Source organism: Cottoperca gobio, chromosome 8 (genome assembly GCF_900634415.1).
Source record: "Cottoperca gobio chromosome 8, fCotGob3.1, whole genome shotgun sequence".
Classification (NCBI taxonomy): domain Eukaryota; kingdom Metazoa; phylum Chordata; class Actinopteri; order Perciformes; family Bovichtidae; genus Cottoperca; species Cottoperca gobio.
In genome coordinates, this window is record NC_041362.1 from 21033692 (window position 1) to 21055464 (window position 21773).

General features: G+C 42.6%; 1 protein-coding gene across 1 annotated transcript; it reads right to left on the reverse strand.

The window, feature by feature from the left end:
• Positions 1-11356: 11356 nt before the first annotated feature.
• On the reverse strand, positions 11357-21117 carry LOC115012198 (homeobox protein Hox-B9a-like). Its single transcript, XM_029437670.1, has 2 exons — positions 20459-21117; positions 11357-12114 (listed from the first exon to the last, which is right to left on the reverse strand). Exons 1-2 carry the CDS (start codon positions 21069-21071, stop codon positions 11879-11881), a joined length of 849 nt encoding a protein of 282 aa, XP_029293530.1. The 5' UTR covers positions 21072-21117; the 3' UTR covers positions 11357-11878.
• Between the last annotated feature and the right edge of the window lie 656 nt (positions 21118-21773).

Sequence of the window (21773 nt, forward strand, 5' to 3'; positions counted from 1 at the left end):
AAGCACGCCTGAATTTAGTCTCAAATCAGATTTGAGTAATTAGCGACTGAGGTTCCTGCAGGAACAGCAATGAGATACCTAAATGAGAATTTTCTCTTTTGATTATTTTGTTTTGGATCAGTCAATTTATATCCAACATGGACTGTTTGTGCGCTTGCATCAGCCAAATAAAAATGTCATTAGCCGAAATGTAATTTATTTAGATTATATAGCACTGACACAAGAGGCCCAAACGTTGCCTGCATTACAGACTGTGTTGTGGTAAATCAGCTGATTGTACGTCCGACTTTCCGAGAAGAAATTGCCGCAGTATTTTTCCAATTTATTGCCAAGAATATGATCTTGTTTAAACTTCACCAAGCCGTGTTTACACTTCCAATAAAGTGTTTGCTTCTGTGATCTATTGCCTGCATGGTGAGATGTGAAAGTGAAAAAGGGCACATTTTCTTACAAGCTTGGAGTATTGTTCACACAACCCCACTGTCAAAGCCTGCAGAACACACTTGGACAAAACAACACGCGGCCTAGGTGAACATCAGATACGCCATAAATAACACCTCACTCACACTCACTGCAATGCATTTGGAGGAACAACCATCAAAAACTAGATTTCACCCCCTCGCCTTTATGCGTCACGTCCTCTGCGTCAAATCCACACTAATTAAAACACCTTCATACTGGAGAGAATGGATTTGGCCGCAGCAGCAGTGCGCAATAAGACCTCTGTGTATCCTGTATGCGCTGTAGATATTAATTTTGGAAAAAATATTCATTGAAAAAAATGTTTCTGGCACCCAGTACACAGGCTCCGTATTACACGAGGAGAGCCAGACAATGGGTGAGGTGCGAGCGTCCTTGGTGTGAATTCTGCACCAAAAATAACAATTTCCTGGCAGCCCATACGCGTGGGTTATGATTCAAGGCCTCAACCCTTCCTCTTCATCCCCAGTACGCTGCGAAAATGATCCGAAACTGCTTAAAATGTGAGAATATTCTAAAACAAAATCAAAAAGTGGCCTAATCATCTCACTTCTTCTTAAAAGTATCCCCTTTAAAATACATTAAGAAGAGGAATACGGAAAGTTTCACCCACCCCTTGAAAGGAACTCATTCATGTGTGAGTCTTCCATGAGGGCAAGCAAAGCCTCAGGCGAGGTCTGTTTTATCAGTGGAGCAAGAGCGCCATCAAGCGGTGGACAGCGGTAAGGCCACGGGGAGGGGGGGAGGGGAGGTATGGCCTGTAATGCGGCTTTATGGTTCTATTAAGTCCGCACATAAAGCTAAAGCTGCTTTAAAATAAAACTGCGTGTTGTAATTGAAGGCCAGATGTGAGGGTTGATTTGAGATTTGCAGAGTGAAGACAGATCTTTGATCTACACATGTCTGGCTGGAAATGTAAAGGAATATATTCAAAGAAAATACTGTCTTGCTAATACAATTAATGAGTTTTAACACTACAAATCATCCGGTTAAAAATGGACAATTGATACTAGGTTAACTATAGGCTATATAAGACAGCCAGGTCTGAATCAAATATTGAATTTAAATTGAAGCGATAATGTGGACGAAGAAATGGAACTTTTGTCAAGCAGGCCAACTAATTAAAATAACAGCACCAAAGATGAACTAAATCTCTGTTTGCGTGTTTCCTTGTAAATTTCGTGGAGGCCTAACACGGAGGCTAACACTGCTCTGTAAAATACTCTGTATCTCTAAATATAGCCCACTGTACAAACACACATTCTACCCTTTCTTGGTTTAAACGTGTTTTAATAGATCCACTACCCTTATAAATTATTTTAAAAATAGCATGTGTGTGTGTGTTTTGTATACATGTTTGCATACAAACAAAAATACAAAATAGGTTAGTTCAACAAAATACTAAAAATGAGGACATGACGTAGCTCAGATTGTATTGCAAACTATGTATTGATTGTACCCATGATTTTATTTGGTAACGTTTCAGAAGTTTTGAAGGAAAAAAAGGGCATGTGAATTAGTAAAGTGTGGTCAAGTGACATGTGTGTACTCTCCTGTGTGTCAGTGAGTGAGTGTGTGTGTGCGTGTGTGTGTGTGTGTGTGTGTGTGTGTGTGCGCGCGTGTGTGCGCGTGCGCTGCGCGTGCGCGTGTGTGAGTGTGTGTGTGTGTGTGTGTGTGTGTGTGTGTGTGTGTGTGTGTGTGTGTGATTGCTAAATTACAGGCTGTAAACAGACTGTAAAAGCGGTTGTTACCATTATCTAAAGAGATAGATCTAAGAGATCCTCAGTGTCAGCAGGTCACCCAGGTTAGAATGAAGCTCTCACAACAGCGGAAACAGAGAATAAAATAGCGCGAGATTCTTAAAAAATAGTATCAATATCAACAAATGCAATCCTGCAGACAGCCGTTCTGGGGGTTTCTCCTTGTTTCAACATAAGGTTCAACATCATGTAGACATTCGCAGCCCCCCACTCTCTCCCACCCATCCTCGCTTTGCTACCCCATGGTCCGTCGTGCCCCGTAGGCCGGAAAAGAAGCATGTGAGCCGGCCACAGCACACACTGTCTGTCGGGGTCTGCTGTCTGGCTGCCTTTTAGGTGAGGTTTTCTTTGGAGGGGGAATTTACAGCCCCGGCTGTAAGGGTGCATCTGAGTGAGACAAAGGGAGGTCGGACAGGAGACAACACACACACACACACACACACACACACACACACACACACACACACACACACACACACACACACACACACACAACCAGGCTGCAAAAATACCCCAATAGAACCAAACGGCAACAAAACTATAAAAAGTCCCAAAGCTGAAAGGATGAGGAGGAGGAGGAGGAGGAGGAGGAGGAGGAGGAGGAGGATGGAGACTCGTCCCGCTCCACGCAGCTACAACACAACAGTAGCACAACATCGAACGAGGATTAATCCCAATGTTTATACACACGAGGTCCCCTGCACGTCCAGGCCTTTCCTCACTGCCTGTCTACTATAGAATAAGTCTAACACTGATATTTCTCTCTTCTTCTGTCTTCACTTCAATATAACCACCAAATAAATGATCAGGCAGGGGGATATGAAACTTTTCCTCTAATATTTCCTCTCTTGGTGTGTCTTTCCTCGCCCCCCTTCTCTTTCTTTCGGCGTGTTTGCTTTACAGCCGTTTAGTTCTTAACCTTCAGAAATTTATACGCTATAAACTTTTATTGCCGTCATATTCTTTTATTGCGCCGCACCGCATTGAATCCTCTTTCTCTCCTCTCCTCTCCTTTTCCGTCTTCCTTTTTGCTCTTTTTACGACAGTCGGCGGCGGCTTCTTCCTACCCGCACGCATCCGCTCCCGTATCCCTCATCGCCCACCCACCCCTCCTCATTTTTTACCCGTGAGCTCGAGACCCCCGGTGCGTGCAGCACATCCTGCTCCTCTCGTGCCGTTTGTTTCCATGTTTGAAAATAGGAAGTGTGCAAAACAACTGACGTGAGAAAGAAGAAGAGAGAGACGAAGATGATGATGAGGATGATGATGAGGAGGAGGTGGAGGAGGAGGAGGAGGAGGAGGAGAGAAAGATGCTGGAGCTGTATTGGCCCAAAGGGAGACATACTAGCAGATTTTTTTTTCAAAGCAGAGTCAAATAAAACAAATGAAACAAACCCTGACGGCCTGTTCTGACCGGCGGAGTCCACTTGTGGTTTTACAATTACAGAAGAAATTGATGCAGGAAGCTTCATCTTTCCTGTGAAGCTCCACCTGGCGACTCACTGCAAGAAATCAAACTGCTCTAGGATTTGTGGCTTTGAAACACAACGACTGTGAATGCAGATGGATGTGAATCATTTGGAAGAGACGGAGCGATGGACTGTGTATGTGCCGCTGCCTTAACCGTTTTCAAAGTAATGGGCCAACAGGGGCAAACTTCATGCCAAACTAATATTATGAGACTGTCTGCTGCAAGTTGAATTCTTCATTTAAAACTTGGGGGAAATAATGTTATTTATTTAAGCAACACAACGTTTTGTTCTTCTTGTTCTTCTTATAATTAGGCCTATTATTATTATTATTATTATTATTATTATTATTATTATTATTATTATTATTATTATTTATATTAATATTATTATTATTATTTTATGTTTTTTTAATTAGTTGTTGAAAATTCACAACATAGTGTAGCTTTTATTTTGTCTGTCAGTGTTATAAAATAACACAATATATATATATATATATATATATATATATATATATATATATATATATAATATATACAATTACGGGTAAATTATATTGAACAATATATATCATATATCATATACAGTATATTAAGGCTATAAGGGCTATTTGTGGACATATGTTTATTAATGTTATATTTGAGGTCACTTTATTCTGCCCAGTCAGAGGCAGCTGTAACATGTGCACACACTGTTATCGTTACTATATTTCATGTTATTATTATACATATTCTTCTGCCCAGTCAGAGGCCACTGTAACATGTGCACACATTATTATCATTACTTTATTTGATGTTAATATAATATATATTTTCTGCTCTGTCAGAGGCAGCTGTAACATGTGCAGTGCAGTCCGCAGCACTTGGCTTGCCATCTCACTGTTAATGAGTCCAGAATGGCTGATGTGAACTGATCCACACAGCCGTTTGTATCGGTGGGACCATAACTCTTATAGAGAAAATGTATGAATATGAATGATATTCTCTGCTGCTGCTTGATGAATTATAGAAGCTGTGCTGTGTAAAACAGCTCATTCAGTGTGAGGGGCCGAGGAGAGCTGCTCTGGGCCTGCTGCGCTCCAACATCCACCCAGAGTGAAAGTGTCAGTGAAGCCGGCTATTATCTGTAGATTGTTTTAATATGAGAGGATAAAGAGAAGACATATTGGATTGGCCACCTTTGCATCCGTTGAAATATGAATTGTGCCAGCAGCAGCACAGGGTTTGTGTTATGCAGCTCATTTAGTTTCAGAAAATGTCACTAAAATGATGAGGCCTGCACCTATTTAGCTGCACAGCTAAATCACGGCACAATGAGTCTGGATTTTCCATTGCCCCACAGTTGGGGGTACAGGGGGTTGGGTTTTACAAGTGATTCCACACCGGTAAGATACTCACTGCAGGAACCTTTTAGAAACAGACTAAACATGTTCCTGATGCAGGCATCTGTTGGTGCCCACACCACACAACACAACAGAGGTTACACCTACAGTAACATTACATTATCTTATATATGTAGTGCATGGAGTATGGACAAAGTGCAGCCTGAACCCAGAGCGAGTGGAGACTGAGGCAGCACTCCTCTGCTGTTGTCTGCTTTATTTGTATGTATAATTATGACTGATCATTTGTCACCAATGTTGCTTCTAGTTATTACTAACTTAATAAATACATCTAAAAGACTATGTTTGTACCTGTATAAAATGCTTCTTTCATGCAATAACTGAAGCTAGTTTTTTGATACGCACAGTGTTGCTGCTTGTAGAATTACTGCCACTTCTCCCTTTAGCCATAACAACAGCACTGCTGCTCCTCATTGTGCCCTTCAGGCGTGGCCATGATGTCTCCCTGGTGTTTCTGTGCCTCCATATCTGAACCTCATCCTTGTCTTAACCTCATGTGAGTGTGTGTTGTTGTGTGAGGCTCCAGCTCGCTGCATCCTCTGAAATGTACTGCGCCCCCCCCCCCCCTCTCTTTCTCTCACAAACACACACACACACACACACACACACACACACACACACACACACACACACTGCTGGGTGAAGCAGCTTGCAGTCCTTCCCAGAGGGCTGAGACTTGAGGGAGGCCTGCAGCAGAGTGCAGGACTTCTGGATTTAATGAAGCTCCGACCCCGCTGGACCTCAGAGAAGTATCACAATTATCCGCCGTCAAGTCCGCAGATGGTTTATGGGATGGCTTTGTTGGGGCCCGAGCCTAAATCTGCTTAAATCCCGAGGCCTCATTGGCCGGGCTAGCAGTGCAGGGTGGAGCAGGGAGGCTGTGCTGAGACTTTGTACCTCTTTACACCAGGGCTGCTTACACGGCGTTCACTGCCAGCACGCTTTGTTTCTTACTACTAAGGTAATGGTGACTCTTTATTTCAACACCCCGTTTTAGCATTAACCGAGCACTATATAATGCATTACATTCATTGTTTGTAACACATTATAAAACACTATTATGTAATCATAATCTGACACAAGAATATGTGTTTGTGTTTATCAATGGATGTGTTAAAACAGCCATAACTTCCCCTTTTATGCTTTTAGAAATGCTATAATATAGTTTAAGCAGATACATAGACATTTGAAGTATTTATGAGTTCATTTGTCGAGATCTTTAACCATTCATATTACCCATTCATACCTATATTAATGTTTTCTTTACATTGTTTAAGCACGATTTTGAAAACAGGGCTCATTTTGTCAAACCACTTCACACAATTCACACAACCACACACACACACCAGTAACAGAACACTTCAGATCTTCGGCAAAATTAAACACTTTGTTCAAAACTATACAATCGTTTATAAAAAGAAACAATTGTGTCACCGTATGGCACTCACATGGTGCATACGACCTGATTCTCTTTGACTCAGTTACACTGCTGAGCTCATCTGAAACACTTTTAATATTTCTACTTTTCTGATGATATTGTCTGGTTTTGGCTTTTTCAGAAATATATTGTAAGTAAAGAACATGAATATATTGACACAACACACAAGTGCAGTTACTGCACACTGATGAACATGTATTTCTCTCCACATTGTAAAATCAGTATTCATTCCAAAGAACATATTCTAGATATAATGTTGTACACACTCTTTGTAGAAACAGAAAGGACACACTCACCTGTTTATAGTGCTCACTCCTCAATAGTGATTTACTATAAGTGTGTGTCTGTACACCTGACGGCAGTGTTTGGTAAATCGATTCATAGGAACGTCATTTGAAAAGCAAGTCAAGAACACTTTCATTTATAAAGAACCAAATCACAAGAGAAGTTATCTCAAGACACTTTCCTAAAGCGCAGGTCTGAACTCTACTCTTGAACTGTGCCTTGAAGTGGCAAAGAGGTGACATCATGTTATATGTTTGTGTCTAATGTATCAAGCATTTAGTGTCTTGCAAAATAGTGAGAGGCTGACAATGTGCTTATAGTTGTGCAGATCTGAGTGAAGGTTTTGCTCCCTCACTGTCAGTTTCAATAATTGCGCTTTATGTGTCATTTTACTTTGTTAGCAATTAGAAAAAGACTGTAACAGCTGATGCTCGATAAGACAATATAATATCAGTGTAATCCTATGTAATGATTTGTTTTGTGAGTTTTGAATCCTTATGTGCATGACAATAAACAGTTGAGCCATCATACAACACAATGTGCTTCTTCAGGTGCACAGCCATCTGTTATCGGGGCTATGCCTGATTTGGAGGAGTTATAACTGTTGGCAAAAGACGCTTGAACAACTTGCTAACTTCTACATTAAAGTGTGTTAAAGTGAGTTCTAAACCAGTGTGTGTATCGTGTTCACATGTTTAAGGTGAAGTGTTACCTCGACAGCTGCTAATGCCAGTGTCCCCCTGTCAGTACTACTGGCATGGTGAGTAGCAGTGCTGCACTGGTGTAGCAAACATTACATTGTAGGCGTTGTACACTCCTGCTGCCATTACTACGAATCCTGCAGCAGGGCGTGAGCTGCCGCTGAGGACTGTGAGCTCCTGGACTCTGCAGCGTTCATATTCTACCTCACACATTTCTCTACACACCTTAAAATGGAAATTGTTTTTAGGAGGACTTTTAATTAGAATAGAAAGAGACACATCTTGTAGAAAATATATTTGAACAGTTAAATTACATTTCTGTAAAATTATTTTTAGAGAATGTTTGGTGGCTCAAAGGGTGGGGCTACATTGGGGGAGCTTTGCCCCATGATCCGTGAGTTATACTCACAATTGGTAGATTTATCAGAATATGTACTATTAGTTTGACGAGTGTTTGGTGCAAGTGCTCACAACAGTGGAACATGTTCCTGAATGCTCCTCTTCTCTTAGCGTTGCTACTTAAAGTCATAGTTGTCTTCTGCTTCTTCTGCTTCTTCTGCTTCTTCTGCATGAACAGCAACGAATGGCAGCTTTTACAAGTCACAGTACTTCAACGCCAAACCTCATTATAACCGTTTGTACATGATGTGAGAAGAAGGGAGGAAACAGAGATCCTGCAGGCCTCTTCAGACTCTGTGTCTATCAGACACAAACACAGGAACCGCAGCGGCTTCACAAGCTCCTAATGGACGGATGACGACGCCTCTAATGAATGCACTCATCATCTGTGTGGGTGTGGGGGGGGTGTTTATGGCTTTATGACAGTCTTTTGGTGTTGCAGCCAAACAGACGCCCCTCTCCTTTAAGCTTCAGTGTACAACTGAAGAGACACATATTTTAAACACATGCTGGCTCATCCGCTGCTCCCAGTCCCCCCTCGCGTCTGTCTCTTTCTCTCTTCACACAGAGACCAGATTCAATCTGGAGAAGTAGGAAAAGCGGGAACCGAAAGCTGAGCTGGCCTTTCAGAACTTCACCAGAGAACAGCAGAAAAGCAGATCTTCCTATTACGGGAATTATGTAAATGGCCGATAACGGGTGTAATTCACAAATGATCCCGGACGACCTTCTGTGTTATTATCAGTGAGAAGCAGCAATGCAACGACATGAAGCATGGTGGTACTGTAAAGTCTCTTCTTTAATAGGAATCCAGCATCAGCAGTGCCATCGCACAAAAAAAAGACAACAACACACAGACAGAAGAGAGGAGAACATACACGAAGGGACTGGAACAGTTCACAAGGAGGAGAGGATCAGAGTGACCGGAGTTTGCCTGCTCGTTATTAATGTCTGTACGGTGGCCATGTGGCTTAGATTTGCCTTATTAAAAAAAGTGGAGGAAAAATAAAATGACCTGTGGAGCTCGGTCCATATTTATCGGTTGCAAATACCTCCAGAAACTTTGTTCCTCTAGTCAGGAGAGTAAATACTGGGACAGGAAGCGGGACAAAGTAACAGTCAGCCATTAAAATAAAAAGTTTAACTTATATGCATTGCTTCATTTTATCTTCGTCCCAACAGCGCATTCCAACTCATTACTGTTCACCATTAAACAAATGAGACACATCAGACTGACAGAACACATCATTCAGACAGTCGGCACAACAACATGGAAAACAGAATCTAAAGAACATGACAGACACAAAGAAAGAAATCATCTATATTACATTAAAATGCCATGTCCCAAGAAGACAAAACAATATTCAGCATATTTAAATCATTCCAACAAGAAAGACGATGTTACTCACTTTATATAAAATAAATTAGAAATATTTCCTATCAAGAAACTTCTATTTAGTCTGTTTTAATTGTTCAGTAAGCATTCACCACCGACAGATTTAACACACAAAGAGCTAAACGACGAAATTACTTCTTCAAATGACGAGGGACTTGAGGCATGCGCAAACCGTGTAAACATGTGTACTCGTAAATAGAAGAGTTGATGCTTATGAAGAAAGTGTAGCTCTTCTTTGTTTAATACTTCACTGCTTGTAGACCCGTTCGTTTCTGCGCAAAAAACTACAAATGATAATAATATGATTTAAACTTTAGGCAATTCCGCAAGTGTGCGGAAACAATATTTATGTGCGTCTAATTTTTACAATGGTTTTGCACAAGCAGCCTTTGTGGTCTGCAAGCCGCAACGTCAGAGCACGCGCGCGCGCACACACACACACACACACACACACACACACACACACACACACACACGCAAACACTTCGTTGTAAAGCCAATGTGTTGTTTATGATCCGTCCATAAAACTGCCACCGGCCGCCATTTAACTACGCCGACACTTCAAATAACGCCATAGTACCACGATGGCCCGCCGACATGGCCTCTTCATATTTTACCTTTCAGATCAATACAATCCTGCATAAACTGAATTATAACCCCATAATACCGTGAGTCATTAAATGTAGACACTATTGTATTTCACGCGGGAATACATCTTAAGGGTAAATGTCTGTCCATAGAAGCGTGTTATATATACTCTAGGAATGATATTTCTAGATAAAAAAACTGAAAGGGAATTTAGAAATTGTCAATAAACATGTGAGCGCATCAGGATATCGCGCGCTTTCTTCAGTCCCAGGTTGTGTCTTGAAACCACATCGGTATATTTCCTGTAATGACAGAGAGACCCGCCTTGCATAGCAGATAATACACAATATACTAGTCTACTAGTCTGTATAAAAATAGAGCTGATTATTTCTGAAAATGCAATGCAAGGAAAACGTTGAATAAAGATTGGAGGATGTGGACAGAGAAGATTGGAGAGTAAATGCTTAACATAAGAGTTGTAACCTGTCCTTCATCCACACATGGACTCTGTGCGCACTGGAATCTGAAAGTAACACTTTTACATCTTCACTGCAGATAGCCTGTCAACTAAAAATAATTAGCAGCCGTGGATGATTTGTACAGGCCAGTCTAATCAAGAAGCCTTAGTGTCGTCTGTTTTCATGCTGTTTCAGAGTATGTGATGAGAAGAAACAACAAATACGATGTAGGGATTTTATCGTTTTCTCTTGACATTCTCCCAAAATTGAATTTTTTGCTAGATGCTTAGGGCCTAATCTAGAAAAGGATGGATGTGATTTAAAAAATCTGGTGCTTTGTGCTGTGTCCTCTCAGATAAACTCTGCTAACTCCAGGCCCAAGTGAAGCGGAGGGGACGACTATCGATAGCCGATAAAGGCCTCAGATGAGCCGCCGCCGCAGCGCATAAAACATCCGGAGAGCAAACTGAAGGGCGGGATCCATGATATCGACAGCAGCCTAATCGGATCCCCGGTTGCTGAGTCGGGTTAACACACCCGGCACCCCATCACTCCCCACCCTTCTCCACCCCCTCGGGTATCTGCTCATTCCATAGGCCGACAACCGGGAAACAAACAGCGGTTTGCTGCTTGGACCGACGGCGATCATCAGGCGCTTTCTAATCCAATTCTGCAAGCAAAGAGAGAACCGAGAAACAAGGAGAAGAAGAAATATAAGGATACACACCTGTGTGTGTGTGTGTGTGTGTGTGTGTGTGTGTGTGTGTGTGTGTGTGTGTGTGTGTGTGTGTGTGTCTGCATTGGTAATATTTTGTCTGTGTGTGTTAATGGTCATGGGACACCCCAGTTTCTTCAGCTACGGAACAATAAATAACTAATAGAAGGAAGAGTAGTGCTTGAACTAACCCCAACCCCCCCCCCCCCCCCCCCTCCCACAACACACTCACAACACCCCCCATTCTGTTGTAGCATCACCAGGCGGGTTGCTGCTTTCTCCCCTTTTGTAATCAAAGCCTACATTAAAGCGTATAAAACTATGAAGACGAAGCACAGGCGAGAGCTAGCAGTTCACAAACAAACAGTCCAATCTGCAGTGCTATATGGAGTCGACCTGTTTAAAGAAGAGTCTGGTCGGTGAGTTTTTACCCATAATCCTCCATGACTACAAAGTGAAACCCAAAGTTCAAACGTCAGACGTGTTTCCGAGCTTCTTTAGACTTCAGTGTTGACGTGTTGTGACGCGGAGGAGTCCTCAGCCAGAAATCAATAAGGCCGCTGATCAGTTGGAGCAGATACATTGGTGTGATAGGACTGAAGCTCACGTTTTAGTGGCTGAAGGTTTGAACAAATTTTGTGTGTGTGAATTTGTGTGTGTGTTTTCAGTGATTGAGAAGGCCATTTTGTGTTCTAGACATACGAAACATGGGACTTTTTTTTGGATACATATTGTGAGCTTGAATGTGCATCTGAATGTGTATGTGCGCGCGCCAGTGGGAGTCTCGCTAGTCCTTGGGTTGGTCCTTGGTCTGTTTCTTCATTTTCATCCTCCTGTTCTGGAACCAGATCTTCACCTGGCGCTCTGTCAGGTTTAGCGCGCGAGCCACCTCATGTCGCCGGTCCCGCGTGAGGTACATGTTGAACAGGAACTCCTTCTCCAGCTCGAGCGTCTGATATTTGGTGTACGGGCACCGCTTCTTCCTGGAGGAGCGTGCATGTAGCCAGTTTGCCGAAGGGTCAGCTGGAGGAAGAGAAGAGAAAGAAAAGGAAGCCAATTAATGATAAAATTGATTTGAAGAATTTTAGAGAAAGATCAAAACAACGTCGCAGAACCTCGTGCGTAAAAGCATAACTCGAAAACACCTGACTGCAATTGACACTGGTGCGTAAACTAGGTTTATGGTGTCAACAGGGGCGCAGATTTGACGCAAGTAGACCCATGGCTGTTTTATTTGGGACCACGTGGAAGACAGACGGCCTGCTCCATCCAACCTGCAGTCTCCATGCACGAGACGGACAAATACATATGAACATAATCTTTATAAAGTAGAGCAGAAAAACTAGCGTTACACAATGGATAAAACACCGTCCAATCCCAGTGTCTGGTCTGTTGATTCATTGTTTTACTCATTATTAGAACTTCTAAACTGAACCAGCTTGGAGAACCGGTTCTGACCTTTCAGAATGACACCAATTTCATTCGCAATTTAAGCAAAAGCATTAAAAAGCGACAACTAATTTAAAATGAGCTAATGATTTGTCTGATATAGTCAGTGCCACAGTTAATGACATATAGCCACATATAGAAATAGCAGGGAGAGATGCACATCTGACTTGTTTGGCCTCTGTTTGAAGGTGACCTTCAGCGGATAAATACAAGATGATGGTGGAGATAGAGTAATGATAGCAGGAGGCAGCATTTTGTGTGTGGCTTGCTAAATCACATTTTGTAACAAAAGGAAGCTGATCTTTTTGCGATGACAGCACACACACACAAAAGCAGAATATGTTTTACAGGCCTAATACTGTTTTCTTTCTTGTTTGCATGAGAACGGTGATCATATTGTAGCTCAGCACACTGTCACTGCCTCACTGCTTATTGCTCCTAAATTAATAAAGGGAGATTTATGGCCCTGATGGGATTAGAGGGAAAATATTTCTTGCGTGTATCCTTCGCCTTTCATTAAACTTACAAAGGGAAAAATGATTTCCACACAATGCTTAAGCTGAGCCCGTTTGAACACGTTATAGTGAGCAGCACAACATTTTCTTCAGAACTAAATACATAAATAAGCTATTAAAAAGTAAATTGTCTTTACGTAAGGAGTCATCCTTTACAACGTTGTTCTGTCAATATCATCGGAATTAAAGTGATAAATTAAAGGATTCGTGAAGACACTCAGCTCCATTTTGCCACATCACAACTCGCTTGAGATTGTTGAAATGAGATGCACATAGCAGCATTGTAATGCATAAATGTAGAGGCTCCTAATTACATGTTCTTCATTTTGGGCGGAGAGAAAGTTATGCATTATTGCCTTGTTTTTTTTTCATCTCTGTCTCTATTTCTTTCTTTCTTCCATGTATCTTGTTTGCCAGACCACCCTGACTCCTCCACCACCCCACCCCTCTTTATAGCTTTCAGACCGATGTAATTAGCAGAGACTTCTTGTTTGCGATGCATGGGTCTGGTTTAGGGCTGAAAGCTATCTGCTCTTCCCCTCTGCAAAGCACCAAGGCATCTCAACTATGAGGCAGCGTGCTGACACTCGGCACAGATGCTCTTAAAAAACGCAAATCCCCAGAGACAAAAGAGAAGCTATTTTCTCATTTTGAGAGTTTCCATCCCTTTAATACAGTTTTGTTACTTGAAAATATGATCAGTTTAGCAATATCTCCGAACAACTACAATATTAGAGGATAAATGTTTTGAAATGACAAAACAGATTCAGCAACATTGTGAGAGGCCGGAGCTGGTTCTCAGTCATTTCCACTTTTACATCTTCTAAATAAAGCTCTTAACCATGAGCAATAATTCGCTGTGGTCAGGTCAGGCTCTTCCTCCACTCAATCACAACAGTCGAGCCAACAAACAGTTTTCCACCAGCTACAGTCTGTAAAGGAAACAAGAAATTCAATGCGAAGAATTAAAGCTTAACATGTCTGCCTTCTCATTAGGTGTAGCTATTTGTTGAATAAAATGTGTTGCAAAAGCTTAAAGAGCATCTCCGATGATGAACAGCAGGAAGGGCCAACGTGCACACAGAAAACAAGACCACACTGGAGCTTCTTTAAATCTGCTGGTTCTTCATTGCAGCAGACATAATGTGACTCAAAGAGGGGACACCTCTGTTGACATGCAGTCTAACCATCAGGTTGAATTTGAGAATATAACTTCTCATTGTTGCTGTCAAACTGTAAAACCATGAGTGTTATCCTAGAAGCAGGAGCCGACCACAGACCTGCAGGGAGATTATCTTTCCCTGTGTGAAATGCAGCCTCAGTAATCTGGCCTAAAATGTCAGAAAGGTTGACCTTATCACTCACAAGTCATGGGAAAAGCCTGGGCTTCAGTGCCTTCTGATGCCAAACAAGGAGATTTAAAGTCATATGTGTCATTCCCTGAGAAGCCAATCCTTTCCCTAATGTATATTGAGTGGAGGCTTCATATGTCAATTTCCTTGGAAATATTTTACTACTGTGACAATCCTACTTGGTACCTGTGCCAAGGCAATTCACACAACTGCATATGATATTCATAGTGGTTCTTTTAACTCCCAGTTGTGAACAAAGACCTGTTTTGTGCGGCACCATGAGCAGTGTTAGCGTTATGATATATAAAATACACTCACATTTAAATGGTTGACAGGCAACAGTTACACCAGGAAGAGATTAAGATGAAAAGATAGGAGTGACCAAAAATGTAAATACTTGTTATTAGATAAAATGATGAAGTACTAAGTCATAATGTTCTCTTGAAGATCAAATGTTTGACATTTCAGTCTTAATCAAGACATTATTAAGTCACAATGGTGAGATAATAAATGAAAAGTGTAAATACTAATTCAACAGTCTCCATTGGGGCCTCCGTCATTTCCTTATATCAAAAGAATTTAAACAGTTTTAAGTTTTCAAACTTGACAATATCTTCCTCTCATGTGTGCTTGAGAGTACTGGGATTTATTCACAATTAATGTTTTTGGTTTGTCGGTGTAATTCATCTTGAGTCTTGAGGTTGGGAATAAGATTGCAAAGCCAAGATGGCTGCCAGTGATGTTGGCGGCCTCACCCAGCCTCTGCCCCGGTGTGGATCTGACAGAATCTGCCTCTCTGTGCAGTTAGCAGCCATCATCAGTAAATACGTCCTTAAAATAATCAGGAATCAATGCCCTGTAACATGGCCAGCATGTAGAGGATCGATTTCATCTCAGAGCAAAAATAATGCCTGGTAAAGAGGTGAGAGATGGGTGGGGGGTTGGGTGGGGGTGTGCGGTGCTTTTGTCACATCGTAAAGTGGGTGCTTTGCATTCCCCGGGTGTATAATCACCTCCAGGATCATCCATTACCCCCGGAGCTGTGCCGCGACCGTGGCTGTCATCCAGGATGACAAACCGGCAGAGGGGTGGAGCAGTGGGATGGGGGGGGGCGAGTGGGGTGCTGGTGGTGATGGTGGACGGCATAGACTTTTTTTCTCCAAGTGCGGGACGACAGTAAGGTTGATGACAGACAGAAAGAAAGAATAAGTGAGGAGGTTATGTGTATGTAGCTTGTACAGGCCTAACTTTAGGCTACATCCATGTTGTCTGTAGTGTGGCTGTCACTCAGACAGGCACACGGACCAAAAGATTAATAATCCCGTCTAGCTACGGCCCTGCGGCACAATGTGTTCGATTGTGTGTCTTTGCTTGTGTGTGTGTGTGTGTGTGTGTGTGTGTGTGTGTGTGTGTGTGTGTGTGTGTGTGTGTGATGATGAATGCTGCTTGCATGGAAACAGTGACTGAGACGGCTCGAAGACTAATATCACATCCCATCTCTTTCTCTCTCTCTTTCTCCCTCCCTTAGCAATTTCACCCTAATAGTTCCAGAAATTGACCTCTCATATATCCCAAAGGCACGTTATTACATTTCCAGAAGTCGTATTTTATTCCCCCACCAACCCCAACCCTTACACCCCATCTCACCCAACCACCAACAGCAACACGCCAATTAATGGGGTTGTTCACCCGGCGTTATAACTTAATAAACTTCAGGGGTAATAACTTTCTCGCACTGCCCGGCAGCAGCAGCAGCAGCACAAAGGCTGAAGTGTAATCTTGTAGTTTATTCTGGATGGCCGCCCAGCACCAGTAACACAAAGAGAATCTGTAGCTGGATGCCGGCTTTGACTGGATGTGATGTTTTGAAAGGTAGGATTCCACTGATGTTATTCAAACAGCCGACATTTTGAGTACCTGGGGAGGGAAACTCTGCCTACATGTGTCCTGCTGTTAAGACATTAATCATCTCTCAGACTCCCTACTGAAAAGTGCATCAGATACAACTGGTTTCAAAAAGTCCAAAATGGACTCTTCCACATAAAAGACTCATAATTACATGTTGGTGATCTTAGAATTCAGCATTCACAGTGTCCTCATCAAATGTAGTTTGGAAGTGGGAAGCGTCACATTTTCATCATGGATAAAAAATGTATTCAGTTTGGAATGTTTCCCTTTTCAAGAGCTACGAATGTAAGTGCATTTAGAACTTCTGAACCAACGGAACAACCAACTGTCTGTCCAAAATGCCTTCTTATTATCAATAATGGCGAAGACTTCCAAATATTCTGCCATGCTGTACGTTAATCAGCTCATAAAGTCCAAGCTCTCCAAGGAATTTGGCAACTATTGAATACTTCATTGTCAATGTGAACACATGTAGTGGACTCAGACTACAGAATATGACTCTGAGTGTGCCACCATAAGACCCAGCTACAAAGACACCTCTCAAGTTTGAGTACACCAACAGTTATTGTTTGCCATCATACGCCAATAACTAGCGTTGTTCTATATGTCTGTTCTCAATCTGTATTGACGTTGTCACGCATTAGCTTTAGACCAAAACCTTAGTCAAACCGTAAGCAAGTTTATGGAACACATCTCAAGGGAATGGTAAGACATGTTCGGAAAAACGTTCCAAGCGTTAAACAGCTCAAACTGTCATTTAAGTGTTAAACATAAATAAAACGTGTTAATCTAATTATATGTGGATTTTGTGATGTCGGGGTAGCTGCTTCCTGTTTCCAGTCTTTGTGCTAAACTAACCTGATGGTGGTGAACTACATATTTACTGTACACACATTAGAGTTCTCAGCAACACAGTGAACAAGTAAACAAAGCATGTCAAACTATTCCTTTAACCCAGAAACAAACACAAGGTTAAGCAGACCAACCATTCTGTCTGCAATGCAACACAACCAAGCCCGACACAACCAATCAAAATCATCGTAATGTGTTGATGTGTCCAACTACATTTTCTTGAAGGAGACAATTCATATTTGCACAGGAGACCAGAAAGAGCCTGTTTATATCAGCAGCTGACTGACCTGAGGCTTCTCTGGGCGTTCTTTGCCTGATTAGTGACCGTTCAGTTGATCAGTGAAGCTGCTTTGGGTTAAAGTAAGGATAGTTGTGTTTGGCATGCATACAGACATATTTGCACCCATAGTGTTTAAAATGGCTGCCTTGTGAACAATAGAAACAGTCTTCACTTGCTGCTTGGTGCAGCTCCCCTAGCTGCCACACTGACCCACTGCACAGCAAAACACTAACCACAAGAAAAACTGAAAGAGCTCAGAAAGAGAAACTTTCTCTAATTGAGAAGAGTCCGTTTTGCCTGTTTGAACACTAGAATCCTTTACATAGAAGCCTTCATTACCACCAAGCCAGACTGGGACAGTGTAATAATTCAGACTGGAGGCTACTGGGCTCTATCCAGCCCTTAACCAGCTCACTGATCTGATGGATAGCATGCTCAGATGCTGTAATAAGGAGGGTGAGTGTGTGTGTGTATGAGAGAGAGAGAGACAGGGAGAAAGAACTGTGTGTACCAGTGTAACTATATCGTGTGTAGCTATAAGTGTGTGAAGTATTTGTAGTTTGTATTTCTTCCTCTGTAAAGACCTATACGGGTGAAGGCCTCCCTTCTCACACACAATGCACGCACACGTATCTGACGGCCACGCTTACAGACGCATGAATCAGAATCCTCTGGCAGAAAGCAGATTTATTTGAGCGGGATTAGAGGAGGGAAACAGAGCCTGTTCACATCCAGGCTTGGTTAGGAAATATATAAAAAATACATTTACATTTTGTTTTAATGAATATCTTTCCAGGGAGCGTTTTTCTGTCCCGCCCAAAATAAGTCAAGAAGCTTTGGAAAATAGCTTCAAACTGAGCCACGTGATGGATTAAATGTTGTTGTTAGTGCGAGTGATGATTGAAAAACAGAACCAACCCGTGCTGGACTGGTGAAACCCTCCACGGCTCTATATCAGGAGGATTTCACGACAGGCCAAATAGTATCATTATTACAGAGTGAGCATGAATAAAACAGCACCTCACAATGTGATTGTGTGACCGGCCATCAGACTATTATAACAGCAACACAGATTAATGGGAAATATTACCAATAATTGTATTGAAGTAAATATCCATCAGCTGCTTGATGCTTCCAGGTAGTTTAAGAACGATCCTGTCATGCATTTTATAAACGATATCAGAACTTTGAAGGTTGCAATACATTTCTTTAACTGTGAATCCAAACTTTGAGAGTTCATTTGTTCAAAATAATAATACAATACACGCCACATTTTTCCAGATACAAACTCCCAGCAGAGTTAAGGTGGTTATTGTTTTAAGTCTTGGTAAAGTATCTTCTCTACAGCTACAGATTGAAACTCAGCAGAAGCCGCTGCGGGATGTACGTGATCCTCCAGATGTAGGCTATACATTGTTTAAGAGACTCACTGTCCCCCTCAGGTGCGCGCGCGGTTGAGTCCCGTACAGCAGAGTTAGTCCACGCTGCCAGCGGAGTTATTAGTTATTAGGCCTATTTATAATCTGCTCATCGGCTCGTGTCAATAACTCCTTTTATGATTTGAATGATTTTTAAGACAGGCTATGAATACAGCTAACATACATTTAATATTTTCAGCTGATGGACACGTTTAAGGTTGGGGGCGGAAACAAAGGGTTCTCTTAACAATATGTTAACAACTACTTGCTGCATAGGGAGGTTACATGGATATATTTCAACAGAAATATGACAATATAAGGCCAGAGCCACTCCCCTCAAGAAGCACGCATGTGTCTCTATGGGAAATGATGGAAAGCAGTTGATTGCAGAATGATTTTCAAAGCAAAGCAGAAAACAGTGTCTGAGTGGCCTCTCCGAAGCATATCATATTTAATACAGCGTCACTTCATACACGAATGGTTACCTGAACCTTTAAAAGAAAATCCAGCCTGTCTAGTGTTACAGCAGTAAAGCTCTGGAGCTCATGTCTCCACACAGATCGGTGCTGACCGTAGTGCACAGTGAGCATGGGATGAGGAGCAGGAGGCCTACAGCTCGACAAGTCTGACTTGTTTACTCCAAAAGGGATTTTCACTCTTTGCACTGGCCGACCAGCCTGGCTGGTTACAGACTGACTGACACGAGGAGCTTTAAAGCGCAATGGAGCGTAGACACAAGCCCATGTGAAACACAGAGAGGCGAATAAAGCCCTACGTCCTACAATCCACCTGCAGTAAAAGAACAAAATAAAATAAAAAGTCAAATCCAAAGCCCCAGTCCAGCAGTGAAGATGCCCTGAGCAATTACTAGTTCTTTTCTCAGCATTATATTTGAGCTTGTCCTCTGATTTAGAGCTTCTGCCGCTACTTAAACAACTTTCTTTCTTACACAAGCATCTTGTAATAAGAAAAACATATTATTTTTATCTCATGCATATAAAGTAATAACGCTACGTATGTGTTTTATTGGGTTGCCAGTTAATCCAAATTAACCATCACAATACTTTCATTTATTTCGTATTGATGCAATAACAGCACCTTATTATTTAGAAATGTAAACTGCCCTTTGTGAACACATCATGTTCAGGGTTTGTGCAGACTGTGTTAGGTGTTGATCCTACTATCGTATCTTTAGGCTTATTATTGATATTGCACTAGTTTTAATTAGGCTTACGTTGCAAGTTGTTCATGTTATTATGTCAACCTCTTGCAGTTAAAAAAATATATATGTGCCATATTAGAAAAGTAATGTTAGGACTGTACACACACGTTGGTTCAAGGTAACGTCACAGAAAACAGTTCATATTGTTTACAGGCTATGGGCTGTCCCGAGTAGTCCGTTACTGCAGGAGCCGGCTGCTTACACCGGGATGATACGGGCTAAATATCACAGTAAACTTAGAGAGCAGAAGGTGGGGGCACTGTGGCACTCCGGCTCTTTGTTCTTGGTTTATGGCGGCATTAAAAGCATTTACAATCTCTCTCTCCGCTCTCTCTCTCTCCCGCGCGCTATTTCCTGCTTTAATAACTTACTTTGATCCGGGGCGTCTTTGTCCTCACTCCCTTCACAAATGTCCTTATTTTCTTCGAACCCTGCTCTCGGGATGGCGGCCGGATGATGGTTTAGCTCGCGCGCAGCCGTGGACGTCGACTCCAAGATGTACGTGGTGGTCTCGTGCTGGTGCTGTACACCGATTTTTGGTGGGATCTCCCCGCCGTGATGGCCGAGCTGAGGCTCCAGTTTGACCTGCCCCGCCTGGCCCTGCCCCGGGACAGACTCGGAGCCTCGCGGCGCGCAGTCCAGCCATGAGCGTAGGTACCGTGTTTCCGCGGCGGGCACGTGCTGGGCTGGAATGTAGGGGTGGTAGACAGTAGGGAGGCCACTGGCACCGTGGTGGGGACTGAACGGGCTCCAGGACGATGAGAAGACCGGAGGCTTCGGTTGGAAGCTGCATGATGGGTACGACTCGGGGTGGGGATGCTCCGCGAGCGCTGCTCCGCCGGGCTGCCTCCCGCCCGCGGCTGCAGCGGAGCTCGAGCCGGAATACTGGACACTGGGAAAGCGAGCCGGGGTTGAGAGTTCATCGCTCTCGTGACTTATGATGGAGTCCACGTAATAGTTGCTCAAAGTCCCAGAAATGGACATTCTCGGACATTATCTGCGAAACGCCGCGAGTTCACTAAATGGAAAACAAGAAGAGATACATTACGAAATTTTACTCTTTCCCTCTCTCTCTCTTTCTCTCTTCTGTCCTTTGCTTGCTCGCCCCCTCCCTCTCTTGCCCCCCCCCCCCTCTCTCTCTCTCTCTCTCTCTCTCTCTCTCCTCTCTCTCTCTCTCTCTCTCTCGCTCTCTCTGTGTCGTTCCTCCGACTAGCCCCCTTCGTTCCAAACAACTTGCTCACTATAGCGAAACAAAGTGCTACAGCCTCGCACTGTGCGCGTGGGTTCGTAGGGTCTGTGCACAGGGCGCGAACTGATTGGCCGGACTTTTTCTTCGAGCCTGATAAAGCGTCAATGGAAGCGTAAATCAATAATGCACACGGGCCTCTCTCTCTCTTTCTCTCTCTGTGTCTCTCTCTCCCTCTCCCCCCTATCTCTCCCTCTCTCTCTCTATTTAATAGATTGCGCTCCTTCTAAACAAATGGTCTTGTTTATATGCAATATGCAAAATGAACAGTTCGTCCGTATATCTGGTCTGTGTATCTATGGCTGCTGTCTAGTGAGAATTATATCAAACCGTTAAATTATGCTTCGTTTGGGCAGTCTGCATGAAATGCAGAGCGGAGACAATGGCTGACAAATAAGTGGCGCCATTATTTTTATGTATTTATTTATTTATTTGTTTGA